This window comes from Doryrhamphus excisus, chromosome 13 (genome assembly GCF_030265055.1).
Source record: "Doryrhamphus excisus isolate RoL2022-K1 chromosome 13, RoL_Dexc_1.0, whole genome shotgun sequence".
Taxonomy (NCBI): Eukaryota; Metazoa; Chordata; class Actinopteri; order Syngnathiformes; family Syngnathidae; genus Doryrhamphus; species Doryrhamphus excisus.
The window spans coordinates 15,642,412-15,660,560 of record NC_080478.1 but is presented as its reverse complement, the minus strand read 5'-3'; the positions used below and the strand labels follow the sequence as shown (position 1 = coordinate 15,660,560).

The following is an 18,149-nucleotide window of genomic DNA, read 5'->3' as shown; positions in this document are numbered from 1 at the left end:
ACTAAGAAAATGGATGTATATGTAAATAAGTATTGAGGTTCAAATACAAATAAAACATCAAATTATAAGACAGATGAGGTCAGAGAGAAAAAGACACCAGAGTTTGTTGCCCTCAGTTTGCCCTGAGTTTGATTAGTCTGTCCGTACAGTATTTTATGGTTGAGACTGACCTATGCCCTTCCACCTGCTATTTCACACACGCACACGCGCACACACACACATGCAGGACAAACAGTAAACACACACCCTATCATATAAGCTGCAGGCTTGCACACACACACACAAACACATACACACAGAGGCGTATCTCATTACCATCCTCTGATAGTGCAGGCAGTGGGTGTTGCAAGAGGAGGTGAGAAGGCGAGCTTTACACAGATAGAGAGAGAGAGAGAGAAAGAGAGAGAGACAGGCGGTGTGATAGTCAGTACACAGAACAGAGACATTCAGGAATAGAACAGGCAATGCATACACTCAGATAGTGCACTTGAGCCTTTGCATTTATTTCCCTGCTTGTGTGTGTGTGTGTGTTTGTGTGTGTGAGAGAGAGAGAGAGAGAGGGAGAGCTCAGTGCGTTTCCACGGTTGTCCTGAGGCCGTGGCAACCATGGCATCAGAGGCAAACACCCAATCCAGGGTGATGTTCCAGTCCACGGACAAAGCTACAGAGCCGGGACACCGCAAGCTGGGCAAGCTGACTGTCAAATACAACCGCAAGGATCTGCAGAGGAGGCTGGATATCGAGGAATGGATAGATGAGCAGCTGCACCTGCTCTTTGACTGTGAGGTGGGGGGAGGCACACACACACACACACACACACTACCTACGCACACTACCTTGACTGCATGTACTTGGAAGGTACCAAGAGGAGGTGGTGACCTTGGATCCATCATAATTTTACATTGACTTAGGGGGAGGACGGCAAGTAGGATTGCTTCATAGATTCACGAAACAAACTGCAGTCTCAGCTGTCTTCCAATATTGGAGTCAGATCCGTAAAGTGACCCACGAGACATAATTAAATTAGTAGCTGGGGTCCTGTATGGCTCTACAGTGATATATTACAAGATCACATACTTTTTGTAGATTTATGCCATCTCATTACAACTACAAAGGTGATAACTTAATTATTTGTCGCGTAGCTGCACAACATAAGTGTTTACACAGTACCAGTTTTGATTGGCAGGGATGTTTGTGTTTATTATTGTGGTTGTAGTAAAACTGCAGGGCATGAGAGATGTTCCTAATGTTTTGTCCATCTCCTACAGCTCAATCAGGGAACCAAAACATTGCAAATGACTCACTGTGAAGCAGTCCAGCATGATATAGTACGATACAGCTTAAAAGTGGAATTTTATTAAGCAGTCTGGTGTTATGTTTAATATATAAATACACTGAGAATGATAACAACACAGATGAAACATAATCCACACCAACTGTACTCCTATAATGTGAGGGGGGAAAAAAATCTAATTATGTCAGCAACTTGATTTGCATGGGATTCTCTCACGGGGGAAACCATGGCAACAGATGTCTCATCGCCCACATGAGGCGACTCGGCACAGTGGGAACAGGGATGTCCGCTGGCGAACATGGGATGACGATGCAGATAAGATGACAGCATCGACTAGAACATGATGTACTCTTTAACTATGAGCAAGACAACCCACGACAACTAGCACTGTACTACCAACAATACCACAACATAGACCTAATTACGTAATTGGATAAGGTATGTATTTGTACCTTTTCTAAGTATAATGTGTACTAAAGCATACAGGTTGCAATTACCGTATATCCCAGCTTATAGCAGAGGTTACATTCCGAGGACCACCAGCAAACGTAATAAAAGGAATTGATACGCCCATAAAAATGTCTAGTTTGACACACAGCCACCTCCCCCTTCCAAAGCCTCCTGCTAGGCTTGACTTTGATGTTTTCCTCCAAATCGGGATCAACATTTGCAATAAAAGTAACTGCTGTAATTCTAGGTTTAAGCCTTAATATGCCTCACAAAAATAAATATTAAATATTTTGACTCGTGGGCCAAATTGAGTTAACAAAATTGTACGGGGGGCCAGAACATATATTAACACATATATAACACACACACACACACACACACACACACAATTTTATGCTTATAATTTTCCTTGAATTATTTGTCTAATTTTATTTGTAAAAGTGTTATACTATCAACTGTATGTTCTCATATCCCTTTTTTCAGGAGCACTTTAAACATTAGACCACATCAAACTAAATTTGTAATTTAATTTTACATTTTATTTATTTATTTATTTATTTGCTAAATAAGACATCCGACTTGCGAGTCATGTTACCAGTTTGAATGTTAAAAGTTGAAATACTTAGAAAGCAACTGGCGGGCCGGATTCAAATGCTTGGTGGGCTGCATGTGGCCCCTGGGCCGTAGTTTGCCCACCCCTGTTTTAGACTAATGAATGACAGTTGAAGCAAGTACTGCCATAGCCAAACAAACCTTTGTGTCTCAAGAATGAAGTGTGAAATCTCAACATTTGACAAAAAAACAACATTATCAAATATATATAAGGACAAATCGCAGGTTTTCTAACAGTGCTACAGATTTACTGTACATTTTACCACGATGATTATGGTGAATGGGGTGTGTTATCTGCAAAAAACTCTCTAAAGGATGGAATGAATCCCATTGGTTGGGACCAGGCAAAGCAAAAACATTATATGAGAATCCCATGTGGAACAATAACATGGTTTATTGTTGGAATTAGCTTGCAAAAGTGTCTGTAAAGAAAGGTAATAATAACACTAGTTCATTAAGAGTACAATGTGTGTACACACAGCAGTGTATTTCGTCCCAAGAAAAGGTGCACATTTAAATGAGTGTACCCGTATTTCATGCTATCTTGTAGGACTATTTGCATCATACAAAGTTAGGCACAGCCTGTCCATGTACACCGGCAACTGTAATACATTTCATAAAGCCTCGAGGGAAGCTTACTCTTTTGGTTTGGAGTCTTCCGCTTGTAAGCTTTTACCACAGGACCTTTGCATTGCCGTCTAAATAATTTAACTGCATTTTTAATTTATGCAGGCGCTGCATTGGTCAGCTTCTTTGCAAACGTCACACCTTTAGAGAAACAGTCAACCAAATAAAGGTGTCAGCAGTTCATTGGTAGAAATATAGACCTGTGTGTACATATTCCTTAAGTGTGTGAATCAATAATAATAAGGCAATAAATGTCAGTTTAAAGATATATAAAGATAGGGGATGACTTCCTCAGATGTTGACTTTATTATTTTTTGTATGTTTTTATTTTTTCATAATTTATTGTTGCTATTTTTTTTAATTGCATTTTCATATTCACTGTCTTTACAGTCTATGAATACTTAGGGCCTAAAATAGACTGCTTTTCCTTCTAACAGGAAAAGGCAAGAAGAGTCTGATAAGTGGCAGTCATGTTGGCATTTTCTGAAAACAGCTTTATTTCCTGGGCATGGTTTCCTTGTCATGCAGGCAGTAAAAACATAGCGTGTCATGGAATCGCAGTGTTGTTTTATTTGCTGTTCATTTAGAGCCGCTTTCGGATTATCTAGTGTGGACTGTGATTTTAAAAGTAGTATGATGTACTTATGACGAAAGTCATTTTTTTTAGTAGAGACAAAAAATAAAGCAATAAAGTAAAATAAATAAATCACAAAGGGGTAAAAGGCCAGATAATACATCTTATTTTGACGCCATCTGTAGTGCTTTCTCAAGCTGCCATGTTTATATTCATGAATTCCAACATTAGTGCCAGTATTCACTTTATGGCTTTTAACTACATTGCCCAGAGGCATCATTAAAATACAATTTTCTTCCACAGAGAAGGTAAATTTGTGGAACATAAAACGTTGAAGTTGAAATGGAAGGGTAACAGGTCAACATCATTACCTTTCGCTATCCTTGTGGAGGTCATATTGCCATTTACTATTCATTCATTCATTTTCTACCGCTTATCCTGGAGCCTATCCCAGCTGTCTTCATGCAAGAGGGATACACCCTGGACTGGTTGCCAGCCAATCACAGGGCACATTTAGACAAACAACCATACACACTCACATTCATACCTATGGACAATTTGGAGTCGCCAATTAACCTAGCATGTTTTTGTAATGTGGGAGGAAACCGGAGTACCCGGAGAAAACCCACGCATGCACGGGGAGAACATGCAAACTCCACACAGAGATAGCAAAGGGTGGAATTGAGGCCTGCGTGCTAACCACTCGACCGCCGTGCAGCCGCCATTTACTATATTCTCATGAATTATACTATATTGTCATAAATGATAGCCAATCCCACCCCCATGCTATATACAGGCAGAGCGTTTCTAGTGCATGTTTAAAATTGTTATTCCAATTCAATGAATAGGATGATGTAGCTTCCTGTTAGAGTCACACGGAAAGGGCTTCGCAGCATTGAAAGAGACATTCCGTGCAGGGATGCAGCAATGAATTATAGCTGGCTAGAAATGAATCGTCACACATAGAAATGAAATAAAACACTTCTTTATACATATATTATTGGAGTTAGACAGTTATAAGACAATCAGAAGAGCATCATTAACCAACGTGATTAAAAAAAAAAAAAGAAAAGAGTTTCATCCTGCAGACCTCAGCAGAATCACATTGGGTCAGTGCAGCATGTATCAATTAGAGGGGGCACAGGAGACCTGGCAGGAGGGTCCATCCATTCCACCACTCAGCACTTCACATCGATTAGCTCTCTTGTCATCCAGACATCCAAGCCCAATCTTCCCCCGGCCGTGAAACCTTCCCAACCGGAAAATATCACTCCGGAAAAGCAAACCAACCTGTCAAATATGAGCATACACCTGCCGAGTGTGATTATACTGGTGGTCAGTTCCCTCCTGGGATACTCTCTCCTCCAGAGCTGGAAAGTCATAATGTTCTTGATATGACACATTTGAAATATAACTTCTTCTATAACTTCAATTTGAAGTGAAAAAAAGTTATAGTCACGACTACACTGGCGTCTTGGGCTAACAGGCACAGTGGAAACTTCTACGCTCGCTCTTATTTTCCATCCCAGTGACTCTGCTCAGTGGTGTGGAGAATCATTCCACTGGGATTTAGGACAGCCTGTATCCTATGAGCTTTTGTCTCTTGCAAATGTGTGTAATACAGGAATAGAAATGAAGGCTGTGGAAAACTTAGCAAAATGTTATTTTGACTCCTATAGGAAGAAGACATCCCAGAGTTGGAGATTGACATAGATGAGCTCCTGGAACTATCAGATGAGGGACAAAGACTTCGACTCCAGGTAGGTTCAGCATACAATAGGGCCCATTCAGCAATATGTTCTTAATAATGTTCTTACATTTGGTCTAAATGTCTTTAAACTGTGCCCAACTGAACAATGATCCTAGTTGGTATCAGTAGCTTTCCCACATAATGAAGTCAATGAGTAAAGTAATGGTAATGGTTTTATTTCATTTGAACATGCATCAGATTACAATTGAATGCATCACATAATCAGTTCACAGTTCCACATGTCCAAAAGGAGTAGGAAGAAGCAAAGCTTATTAAATCCTACCCCTCCATCTGGTACTTTTATAATCAGTAACTGTTACATTTGTTCACTTCGCTTTCCTAATATAGATTAATTTTTTTTGTCACATACCGAAGTACGAGGTGATATGACTGTACAATGACATAATGGGTACCATAGTAACTGTCAATATAGTGATATATAAATAGCACATCATGAATTTTAACAGAATTCCAACACATTGTTAATCTGTAAAATCACTTTTCAGTATGTACAGTGCTGTATAAATTACAAATGTATGATTGTAGACAACCATAAGGTTTTTATTTATGTTATTTTCCAATTGTATGTACCATAAAGGTTTAAAGCATAAATACTTTTGAATTGTAGGATGCATGAAACATTTGCAGGGCTATGCGCTTATAAAGACAAATTCACAAATTCACTCTTTGTAATATTAATGGACATCCCTCCAACTATCGTGGAATTATGAATATTCAGGGGTTCCGGAGAGGAAGATCCATCAGATAGTTCAATCTCAGATTCAGGAGGAGCAGTGTGGTTTTCGTTCTGGTCGTGCAACTGTGGACCAGCTCTACACTCTCAGCAGGATCCTTGAGGGCACGTGGGAGTTTGCCCAACCGGTCTACATGTGTTTTGTGGACTTGGAGAAGGCAGTCGACCGTATTCCTCTGGGAATTCTGTGGGGAATACTCCGAAATACTCCGTTCGCTACCTGTATGACCGGTGTCAGTTTGGTTCGCATTGCCGGCAATAAGTCGGACCCGTTTCCAGTGAAGGTTGGACTCTGCCATGGCTGTCCTTTGTCACCCATTCTGTTCATTACTTTTATGTGGTGTTGACGGGTTTTTGGGTTGGTAGCTGTCGGATTTGATCTCTGCTTTTTGCAGATGATGTGGTCCTATGGCTTCATCGAGCCATGACCTTCAACTCTTACTGGATCGGTTGATGAGAATCAGCACCTCACCCGGAAAAGGGATGACATCCTCCCCTAAGTGGAGATCAGAGCTCACTAGAAGAAAGCCCGGCTCACAGTCTGGGTGGTAGTTCATTTTAAAGGGGTCAGGACACTAAGGTTCCTCCACACCAAACTGCAGCCATGTCTTTTTGAAAAGAAAAGTTGAAAGCAATGATCCAAAATGGTGAAAAATCTGATGAAAAAGCTCAAACCCAATCAATCAATTCATCAATGCCTCATGTATTGATTAATCTAGGTCTGTCCCAACACTTTTGACCATATTGTAGAGTCATGTCTAAAATACTGTGTCTTTTTACCTGGTGTCTTTAGGAGTTGTTGCAGGAGTGCGGGAAGCCCATAGAGGTGAGTCATGCACTGCCACTTGTATTTTCGCTCATGCAGTATTAACTAAATCAGCAGAGGACGTCCTACTGAGTAAAACTTTTAAAAAATGTTTTTGTGTGTATCGCCTGCAGGATTTTGTCAACGGGCTGCTCTATAGGATAAAGGGACTACGTAAAATGTCAGGCCCTTTGAAGAAATAGTTACAGGTCAAATAAGTATAAGACTAAAACCAGACAATGTGTTCTCAATATGTGTTTACTATAAGGTACCTGTGAGTGTGATTCACATGTTAATGGAAGTCTCCCTTTCCTTTTCCAGGGTCAGCATCAAGCAATGGAACACCAAGACAGTCTATCAAGTTCAAGAATTTTCTTTAATTAAGATTTGTGGACCGCTATGATAATATATACAGTACATAAACATGTACATACATATACTGTACATGTCTCCCTTGAATATAATAATGCACATGTGATAAAAGGTATAGTATTACTCAAGTTGTTTTTTTGTGGAAGACTGTATATTTTTTGCTTGCTTGTTCATGTAAATAAATATTTTTGTTTGCTTTAAGAGTGCTGTATGACAATAAAATAAGGCATTTTCAATACTGAGAGTCATTTTTGATTCAGCGAACTCACAATTTCTGACTCCACATATGCAGTATATTACATTATTTCCATTTCTTTAGGTTGCCAACAAATCTACCCAGCAATCACGCATGCATGTCTCAAAGGAATTGATTGCCTTTATATAACAATTACAGACTGCACTCTAATATGGGGGTCAGGATAACATTTTTTTTTTTTACAGCGGGAACCCAAGGGGATGTGACCATGGCAAGTTTAGGAGTAAACATAGCAAAAAATTGTCTGCAGGAAGAACCATTAAGAATACACCCATTATCCTCCCCCATTTCCTGTCTGTGGTCTGTGTACGACGTGGCCAGAAAAGGCAAACACATTAACGACCTCCATACAAACCTTAATGGAGCCCCCAGAGGAGAGTGTGATGATGGTTCCTCCCCAGTTGGCTAGACTGTGATGCATCCTGATGAGACTGCACTCTGCTGGTCTCCCTGTCACACATAAGGGTCTTTTGGCTCCATCAGGGTCCATTACAGTAATATGCTTGGATCGCCCTCATTTCCAATAGAGACCATCTACGGTACATACTCCTCACTTGTGGCTAGACTGAAATAGTTCTACTTGACTTAAAAATGTGGAAAATCTAACAAAAATAGATCTATTGTCTGTCGAGGGCAACCCTCCTGCAGCCGCTGTAATGAAATGATACAAAGGAGAAGAGAGGCAGTGCTGTGATGTTAGACACACATCCAAACGCAGATTACAAGTCTGGTTGAGGTGCTTGCCAACACAAAACAAAACCCTCACTAATCCTTTTATACAGAGTCTGTGTATCTTCCTCAGTCCAGTGCTGACAGTCTGTGGTTGTAAATCATCCCCAAATAAGCTCATGAGTCTCCATATCCTTTTGTATGCATTGTCAACATTTAAGTATAATGTACTCAAATTTCAAGGGGTGGCCTTTGTTGCATCTAAGAAGTAGGCCAAGTGACACAAAATGCTTTTTATTCTAGGAATGTTGCATTTGCATTTATATTGGTTTTTCATTTAATCATATAATCTATCCAGAATGTTAATATTTGTCCATTGAATTGTGTTATAAATGTATTTTTGTATGGAAAAATGGCTACATTTTGCCTCAAAGTGGCGAGGGACGACGGTAGTTTTATGATGGCAAAAATTAGCCTCTGGAACATTCATTCATTTTCTACCACTTCTCCTCACGAGTGTTGGAGCCTATCCCAGCTGTACACCCTGGACTGTTTGCCAGCCAATCATAGGGCACATATAGACAAACAACCATTCACACTCACATTCATACCTATGGACAATTTGGAGTCACCAAATTAACCTAGCATGTTTTTGGAATGTGGGAGAAAACCCACGCATGCACGGGGAGAACATGCAAACTCCATACAGAGATGGCCGAGGGTGGAATTGAACTCGGGTCTCTTAGCTGTGGGGCCTGCGCGCTAACCACCACAGATCATTATTTTCTTTGGGAAAAAAACAGTTATGCAATCCAATAATAGGGTCCAAAAACAGACTTACATGCATCACATTAAAAGAAAGGTCCACTGAAATATATTTCCTTTGTCAAGACTTTATTAAGATGAATTTACATAGTACATGTATATTTCAGATGACTGGATTACTACTGTTGAATTTGTTTTAGAGATCTTGTGAGATATTCCTATCACCATTAATTCATGGGAAAGCACAAGTTCACCCGAACTGGTAAGGCCATCAGTGCCACTATCAGGACTTCCTTTTCTTCTTTGGTGCAGTGTAATTGGAGGTGCGATGTTCTTTCCTGTCATATTTATCATGTCCTTCCCTGTAGAGATAAGAGGTTGTGGATTGATAATTCATAACACTAAATATTTTAGATGCATGCTGCTTGGCAGTATGGCAGCAGCTTGCCTGTAATCTATTTGGGTCATTGCCTGCATTCCAAATCGCATGCATCTTGATTTGGCACCACAAGAGGGAAACCATGACAGTGTCCTAAATCGGACGATAAGCGTGTCGTGCTACCTGAAGCAGCGGTTGCAGTATAAGTCTCCATCGCAGGTGTGACAACGTAGAGCGGCGTCGTGATTACAGATGCAGCACCACGGAAGTTCATCATCGTCACTGTCAGATGGCTGATGCACCGTGTTTATAGCTGTCGATGAAATCCTAGTCTTAGCTGCCAGGGCTTGAGTCTGTCACCAAGTGGGAAAAAACAATAACTTATGGCGTTTTCTCATTGGTTGTTTGGAAATACAGTGGAACCTTGGTTTCGGTTAATCCGTTCCCAATGGTCAGACAAAACTGAATACATTTTTTCGCATAGCAAACCATGTAAATCCAAGAACCGGATGCAACGTCATGTGAAATCCAGTAATTAGGAGGAAGAAAGGAGACGAGTTGCTTATCGTTCTCTGTGCAACCTATGAACAAATAAACAACATACATACACACACACACACACATAATAAAGATAATTAAAGGATTCTCAGGCCAGAATCTGTCTATAGTGCCCCAATTAAAAAAGAACCACTATCTTCAATGTGCGGATGCTTTGTTTGGCCACTCAATTCCACCGACTAGTTTGTTAAGCGCAATGTTTGTCCGTACGAAAAGGCAGACATAATTTTTGCACTAATTTTGTACAAAAACCGAGATTCCACTGATTTTTGCTTAAGGCTTCGTACAGATTTCTGAGATGATTTTTTCTTTTCTATGTTGCGAGGTCCACTGTGTTCTGGTGGTATGTTGTAGCCACTGGCTTCATCCAGCGCAGCTTCTTCTGAGAGCTGTAACAAATACCATATATACATTTCAGCATGTACATATGTTCATTGGTGGAAAGTGGTCTCAAAAAAGTGGTCTCAACCTCAATATGTGATGCAACATCATCCACAACACACAAACATTATACCTGCTTTAACACCCTCATTATGGCTTCATCCTCTGTCTCCTCATCACTGTCGGCCCGTTTCAAGTCCTCCATCTTAACTAAAAGTGACAAGAACAAAGGGTCAACATCTTAAGTTCTTCATCAAGAAGTGAATGTAGTGAACAGTTTAATCTGATTATAGTCAACATACAAGATGAGGTTTGACTGTGAAGGACCTCTAAACTAGATATTTTACTAATGTGTGTAGAACCTTTGTCTGGGTCGTGTCCTTTCAACTGTGCAAGCCTCCTGGCCATGGAGAGAATCTGCTCATCAGAATGATGATCCTTCTTCAGCTCCTCTCTAGCCTCCTCAAGAACACGGGCTGCCTCAGTCTCAAGCTGCCTCCCTGAATCCTGGTTCTGCTCCAGATTGTCATCTACTGTCCACTCCTCTCCTTTGTTGAGATCATTCATTCGGTCGTCTTCACCTGACAACATAGTTCATCGGTTACTGTATTGACTTAAACACTAGCCGGGGGTATTCACTCCCGCAACTGCTATTAAGGGTAAGGTGTTTATGTTACAACTGCTATACATGTATGTTTGTATATGTAATAGGTGATTCATCTTACTGCATCCAGCATCTGAATGCTGATTATCAATGACAACTTCCTCTGTCATCTGAGTGAGAAGGTCATTCACTTGTTCAGTCTGAGTCCTGTTATCTGGAGGCCGGTGGACCTGTAGGTGGGTGGTTAAAACAGACAAGCATGCTACTCTTCCTCAAACTCTTCCTCAAAGCCAAATAAGAGGAGTTTCCGCTCACAGGTGGAGGAGCTTGTGAAGGAAGAGGTTGGCCCCTTAAAGCTGCTAGCCGATCCTCCATTTCCTGTGAAGAAGGCACTGGCTTGCTGGGAGCTTGAAGGGCAGCAAGGCGAGCCTCAAGCTCTTTGTCAGATGGGACAGATTCTGCGTACGAGGTTCAAAGCAAAATCAGTACTTCTTGAATAAACACTTAACTGCTAAATAATAAATTATAATACTTGGTGGAGTGTCCTCTTTCAGCTTTTGAAGCCTTTCGGCAATTGCCTCATCTTCCTTACTCAAGCCTTTCGGTGGGGGGAGACCTGTGAGAGCATATCTACTGGATCCATGTGGATGTGTCTTCTGCCCTTGCTGTTTGGCTTCATATGCAGCAACCCGTCTGTGTAGCAATATATGCATGTTTCTGATTTCATGACAATATCATAGTATTTACAAACGTGACTATGCACTCACTTTTTGTAGTTTTCAGGAGGTGACCATCTCCCTGCATCACTTGAAGGTATCCCACTAAAAACATAGTGTGCATAATCATATAGAGTAATTCACTGAATTGTTTATTAACTGACCAATCTACTCGTGCATTTTAAATTAAAGCGATGTGTACCTCGTAAGATTATCATGGCATTGCTTGCAGACCTTCTGCTGGGTGTTGCCACAACGTGGCACCACAGCATTCAAAGTCAAACAGTTGGCGCAGAAAGAGCGCCCACAGCTTTTACAACCCAGCTATGAACAAGAGCACATATACAGAATTACTGTTTTGAATGAGTTGTGATGCTTGATTACGTGATTCGCGTCAGATTGAAACACCTTACCTCCTTTTTAAAGACGCCGAACTTGGATGTACAACAATAACAACGGTTATCCATACCGACCCGCGTCAAGTCCCTAAACAGTCACTTACAAATGGACAAATATTGCTATCGCCAGTAAATATGTAAGGCCACGCCACTATTAGAGCAATAATTTGACATCAAACTCATTACTAGAAACGTCACACTCAAAACAGGAACTACTCCGGAAACTGTTAATCGACGTCATTTCCGTTTGGTAATTCCTCCAATCATCTTTGTCTGATTCCTTCGGCGGTCCTCATTCAAAGTATTCACAGGCGACACCCACTCTACTGCTGCAAGGTAACTCGCCATAGAAACGTTGATATTTGACACAGGCGGTTTGCAAGGTAATATTGGTAATAAATTGGTATTGGTAATAAAACTATTCACTTACATATTCTATGTCGCTGTTGTACGTGGTGGATTAACTGCAACATTCAACGAGTTTAAGATCTTTTTAGCTAGGTAGCTAGCATATTAGCTCCATGTCATGCGTTCATTAACTTGAAAACATGACTTCATTGTTCAGTTTTCTACGGAGTTTTTCTTCCGCTGCAATTATTATTGGTTTACTGGGCCGATGTAACACATGCATATGTGTTTTTTATTTGTATTTTTATGTCATTGACCGTCCTTTAGTACTATACGTAACTCTACGTTACGTTTAACGTTTGCTTGATTGTCTTGACTTTTTTTTATCGTCACGGTAAAAAAAAGGTGTCGCGATATTTGGCAGTGATTGAATGTTAATATGTTTATTAATGAATGTGAATAATAGAAACAAAACCTTCAATGGCACCCTAATTTTTTTGTAATATGTATAGTGTATATTAGAATACAGGAATTACAAAGTAAGCAACACATTTTTGTTTTGTTACTTGATTTTTGGGGGCCTTTATTATGATTTCCTTGCATGTCATAGCAATAGTGATGATCATCAGATTGATGCACAGTAGTGTAGTGGTTCGCAATGTTTGTCTACCAGTCAGCAGACCTGGGTTTGAATCTGTTGGAATTTGCATGTTGTTTTTTTACTTTTCTTCCGACCATGCTAGGCTTATTGCTGACTCCAAATTAGCTTTAGGTGTGAATGTAGATGGTTGTTTATGTCCTCTGAGTGACTAATGACCAGTCCAGAGTGTCACCTGCCTCTAGCCCCAAGTCAGGCTCCATCTTACCTTTGACTCTAATGAGCACAAGCATAATAGAATATGGGTGGATCAGATCGACTCTACAAGAAACAATGTATTGTTTCCCTCATCTCATCTCTGTGTGTGCAGCTGCTTTCCACAATGGCAGAGGGGGAGGATGCAGAGTGGGAGCTGTGCAAAGAGAACATAAAGCCTCTGAGACGTGGAAGGAACATGTCAGCCTTGATGCAGGCCCTCAACCAAAGCAAAGATGGCCATAGCCCTGCCATCCTCCAACAGAAACAGTATGAATACTGACAAAGATGTTACTTTATCATTAAGTGCAACATGCTGGATTTTTTTACGACACTGCAATTTGTTGTTTCATTTTCCTTAGGGCTTTTGAGATGGAATTGCGGATGTATGACGGAGATGATCCACTTGATGTTTGGGATCGGTAAGTGGAAATTGCTGCATAGGTGTGAGCGCTCATAAGCCATTTTGTTTCTGTGTTGAATAGGTACATCAAATGGTCCGAGCAAATGTTTCCTCAGGGAGGAAAAGACAGCAACCTGAGCACACTGTTGGAACAAGCTGTGACCCGATTCACAGATGAAAAGAAGTATCACAATGATCCTCGCTACGTTGACCTGTGGATCAAATATGTGTGTATTTTGATATTTCATTAATTTCCCAAGCTGACAAACTGCCGCAATGTTAAAACCTCAATGTGTGTGCTTATCAGGCATGGTGCTGCTTGGAACGCTTGGACATTTACAGGTACATGCAAGCCCAAGGTATAGGGACCACCAGGGCGGCCTTCTACATTGCCTGGTCAGAGGAATATGAGATTCGAGGCAACTTCCTCAAAGCTGACATGATCTACCAGGAAGGACTCAAGATGTTTGCCCAGCCCATTGACAAGCTTCAGCTGTTTCACAAGTAGGCGTTTACCATTTTATTGGCTGACTTAGTCGATTTTTATCACATCTATACATACATTGTATAACATACTGTACAGTGAACAAAGGCACTCCTAAAACTGCTGAATATCAAAAATATATTAATTTATGACCCAAAAAGATTAAAAACTTAAAAGAAAAATAATTAACAAATTGGAGTGGGTTATTTAATTTTCAGTTGAAATGCACTAATTATATAATTACCTTTTTTAATGATTTATTATTATTGCATTTTCTACTCCTAGTACTGTCTTTTAACGGGGCTATGTTCACTTACCATATCTACTGTGAATCCTCTTTCCCTGTATGCAAATCTAATGTCCAATTTTTTCAGGGCGCTGCAGACTCGCGTGTCCCGACAGGTGATGAAGAAAGTCACTGAGAGTGACAGTGACGATGAGCCCAAACAACCCGAAAGAGTTTCTCTTGCCGAACTCAAAACCAGAGGGAAGAAGGCCGCTGTGCCTATCAACAGAACTGGACCCGCAATAAAAAGTAAGAAGAGAAATTGAGAAATCGGCGACCCCGTTTGGCCTTAATCAGAAGGAAAAGTGTGAGCAGTAAAGGGTGATGTGAAAGGTTGTTCAATGTTTGTGCGTAGGTGTCTCAAAGGGACTGAGTTTACGTGTCTCCTCCGTTGGTGAAAGCAGCAGCCATGGCAGCAATAGTAAGCTGGTGGTCTTCGATGAGAACAAGGCATGTGCCGCTCCTTCGGAACCAAAATCGGAGCCTTGGTTAGCTCCTCCTCCTGCAAGGGCAAAAGAAAATGAGAAAGGGGTGGACAAATGGTGTGATGTCAAGGTATAAGAACACTTACTAATTTTGGTATTTGTTTTGTGTCACACTCCATGACTGGAATGTCTGCTTTCATGTTCCCTCTATTTTTGTCCATCAAAGATGCGGCAGAAGTCCAAGTTTGGTAAGACGATAGCGGTGCCGCCTCCTCCGCCGAAACCCACATTCCAACCATATGTTGAGGAGTCAGACAAGGCTCCAAAAATGTGAGTAATTAAGAAACAATAGAGCACATGTGTTTGCAGAAAATATAGCTTGAGCACATGGAAAAATAAATGAATAGTTGTCAACAGTGACATCTAGTGTTGAGGTTTCAGATTGTAGCCTCACATCTTTCAGCTTGTCCTCATTGTGCTGGCCTACTTTGGCAAGGCATGGTTGGGTTTGACTGCATTTATAACTAGACTATCAGTTAAACTGTTCTATGTTTATACACGGTAATCCCTCGCCAGTTTGCACTTTGAATTACACGGTTTCACCTAATCGCGGTTTTTGAAAAAAAAAAATTAATAAATCATGCGGTTTTGTGTCAAAAATACGCATTTAAGCACGTTACATAATTGTTCCCTAAATTGGGCATTTTCAAGCATAAAAATGGATAAATGAACCTGGATACAAATATAAGGCATTCATGAATACTGTATAATCTAAAACCTATAGTATTGTAAAGTAAACTTGCATGACATATTTTAAATGTTCTGTATAGAATAGACAAAACAAATAATTGCTTTGCTGTGTGTTGAGCATCTGCATTTACAGTACATTATTTAAACGTAATCATACTGACAATGGCTGCGTTATGCTTATGATTCAAGTTGACCTTCTTGACCATTGCAAGTAAGCTTTCTCTTTTTTTTCCCCCGCCTCTGCGGTTTGTGTGACCAGGACACCGTGCAAGATCTACCCGACAGTGAACAACGTTTTATCGGCACGCAAGCCCTGCAGAGAAGACAATCCTCTGACAAGACTGCTGGAGCACAAACAGAAGCAGACAGAAGCCGAATCGGGCAAAGAGCTGGAAAAGAGCATGTACTGTAAAGAACTGCTCTTTAGCGGCACCACCGAATTTTGTTTGGAGGAGCTGCGTGCTGAGCGCTACTTCAAGGCAAATAATTCTCAGGCGGTCAACTGCCCTGACAACCCGTCAAGTGGCCCGCAGACAAATTAACAAGGCCACTCTCTTCACCGTACGGTCACCATCCACTTCATTAGGTACACCTTCAAAATCTAGTGTATAATAAGCCAGCATGCCAAATGCTAAAATATCCCCCCCCCCAAAAAAAAAGGCCCACAAATCAAATACACCGAATGACTACTGATCATAGCCACCTGTACATAATTAAGTCCTATAAAAGAGCTTTATCAGAAATCACAAGGATAATGTGTAGTTTTGATTGACACTGCCATAGATGTGTAAACACTACTATGTTTATGATTATATTTGTGCATTGTAGAAGTATAATTCTAAACATGTATTGTGCCTGTCCCAAGTATTTTAATAGGTAGCTAAATTATTGCAAGCGGCTCTTTTGACAATTACCGTAGTAAACATATTGATAGATGTAACTCCCTCTGACGGTGTTAACGACATTATTTTAAATTTAAAGGTGGTGTTTTGGAATCCATGCAGGTGTACCTAATGATGTGTTTGATTGTTAATGCATGATGTCACTTATTGTACATCACAATAATATGTTTGTTACTGTTATGTTACATTGTCCACTTAGGGGCGAGAAAACTATTCAGGCTCTGTTTGTTCATTTTTTCATTCAAAAAAGAAAAACCTGTGCAAAATCTGTACTGTTAATGTAAATATTTTTGTGTGTGGACACATCCACGCTTGTACTTGCTTCTATACTGCTTTTACCCTTTGTTCAGTAGTGGATTCGTCGTAAGTACTGTTCTTGATGTTTTTCAAAACAATTCCAGTGTATGATAAGTTAGTTGTCCTTCAACAATGACAACCATCCTCAATAAAATTTCTAGTAGGAGTGGAAACATTTCAGGCAGTATTGAGAGTTTGCATTTATTCTAAATGCAGATAAATGATAGTATATGATTATATATGTATATGGTTGAATATGGAATGCACTACATGGCATTCCTTGTTAGGATGCTTAATGGTTATGAATGTGCTCTCGTACATTATTAACGTAACATTTTTGGTCCATAAACACAATTTGCTCAAGACCTAGTTTTTGCGTGCGCCGGCAGAAGATGATGTGCAGTACAAGAGTGCAATGTGTGCCTCGTGCCGGGGGGATGAACAGAGTGTGTGCTTACTCAGCCACAATGAGGAAGAATAACATCGCTTATTAGTTTTTACACTACATTATGTTTCCCAATCGGCAGTGTGCCAATGAAAATGAAAGCCATCACCACGGAAGAGAAAATGAACAACATAAATAGCTCAGAGAAAGGAGAAATGCTTACCATTATTGGCTGCTTTTTTGGGTCACCATCATGGTTAAGAATTACTGAATGCTAGATAACTCATGGATTCTGCACACTGTAAGGACATCTGGGAGAAAAAGAGAAGGTTATCCTTCCAGACTAGTTTGGGACAATATTTGAATAAGATAGAAAGTCTTTTTTTTTATCTGTTTTTATATCTTTAGAATTTACTGAATAGAGAAAAGCGGATGTTCATGTCTCACATAAGAATTGCGGATGATGGGCAAAATTCCAAAAGTAGTGTAGCTTTCCTTTAAGGAAAACATTCCTGCCATCTGGCCTGATGATGTTAATCATTGTCCAGCAGTGGTTTATCCTGCTGACTAAAGTAAAGCTAATCTACCGTGATGATGGGATCCCCTTCATACGCACTACATGCACACTTTCGCAGTTTGCAGAGCAGACGTTGATGAATTGCTGGAGGATAGGTGGTCAGCTCATTAGCAAGTCAAATCCTCCCATTCCACTTGTGGGCGGGCCAGCAGACCTTGGTCTTCTCCCACTTGACTACAATATTGCCACGTGCGGTGCCGCAGAGGCAAAAACATCTCACATTGAACACTGGAGAAAAGTCACTTTAATCACACAGTGGAAATATGACTCAGCCAACCAAGATCCTCTCAACTGGTGAGTTGCCAAACTGTCTACTTTATTTTTTTTTATTTTTTTGGCTCCGAGAGCTGAGAGCAGCTGGAATTCAGTGATAAATGATGGGGGACATGATCACTGCCATGGTAATAACACACCATAACCACATTATAATCTATGGCTCGCTATTTGACAGGACTTATTAAAAGCTCATCCTGTG

The 18,149-nt window shown here is 40.4% G+C and overlaps 3 protein-coding genes across 4 annotated transcripts; 2 read left to right on the top strand and 1 right to left on the bottom strand.

Moving 5' to 3' along the window:
- The first annotated feature begins 341 nt into the window (after positions 1–341).
- On the top strand, positions 342–7,474 carry ppp1r14d (protein phosphatase 1 regulatory inhibitor subunit 14D). The gene is made up of 5 exons (XM_058090477.1): positions 342–786; positions 5,237–5,317; positions 6,855–6,887; positions 7,001–7,075; positions 7,188–7,474. The coding sequence occupies exons 1-4, from the start codon at positions 607–609 to the stop codon at positions 7,067–7,069; spliced, it is 363 nt and encodes a 120-aa protein (XP_057946460.1). The 5' UTR covers positions 342–606; the 3' UTR covers positions 7,070–7,075; positions 7,188–7,474.
- A 1,575-nt stretch (positions 7,475–9,049) lies between these two features.
- zfyve19 (zinc finger, FYVE domain containing 19) lies at positions 9,050–12,419 on the bottom strand. The gene is made up of 11 exons (XM_058091397.1): positions 11,980–12,419; positions 11,769–11,890; positions 11,618–11,671; positions 11,383–11,543; positions 11,166–11,308; positions 10,972–11,080; positions 10,609–10,827; positions 10,380–10,456; positions 10,153–10,254; positions 9,491–9,660; positions 9,050–9,290 (listed from the first exon to the last, which is right to left on the bottom strand). Exons 1-11 carry the CDS (start codon positions 12,031–12,033, stop codon positions 9,212–9,214), a joined length of 1,290 nt encoding a protein of 429 aa, XP_057947380.1. The 5' UTR covers positions 12,034–12,419; the 3' UTR covers positions 9,050–9,211.
- Positions 12,196–16,887, top strand: bub1bb (BUB1 mitotic checkpoint serine/threonine kinase Bb). Of its 2 annotated transcripts, none has more exons than XM_058091395.1 (9): positions 12,196–12,300; positions 13,281–13,435; positions 13,528–13,587; positions 13,651–13,795; positions 13,876–14,072; positions 14,427–14,587; positions 14,694–14,893; positions 14,990–15,093; positions 15,773–16,887. In XM_058091395.1, the coding sequence occupies exons 2-9, from the start codon at positions 13,293–13,295 to the stop codon at positions 16,053–16,055; spliced, it is 1,293 nt and encodes a 430-aa protein (XP_057947378.1). In that variant the 5' UTR covers positions 12,196–12,300; positions 13,281–13,292; the 3' UTR covers positions 16,056–16,887. The 2 variants fall into 2 exon arrangements, with proteins under 2 accessions (XP_057947378.1, XP_057947379.1); XM_058091396.1 differs by having other exon boundaries at positions 12,274–12,347.
- Positions 16,888–18,149: the final 1,262 nt, after the last annotated feature.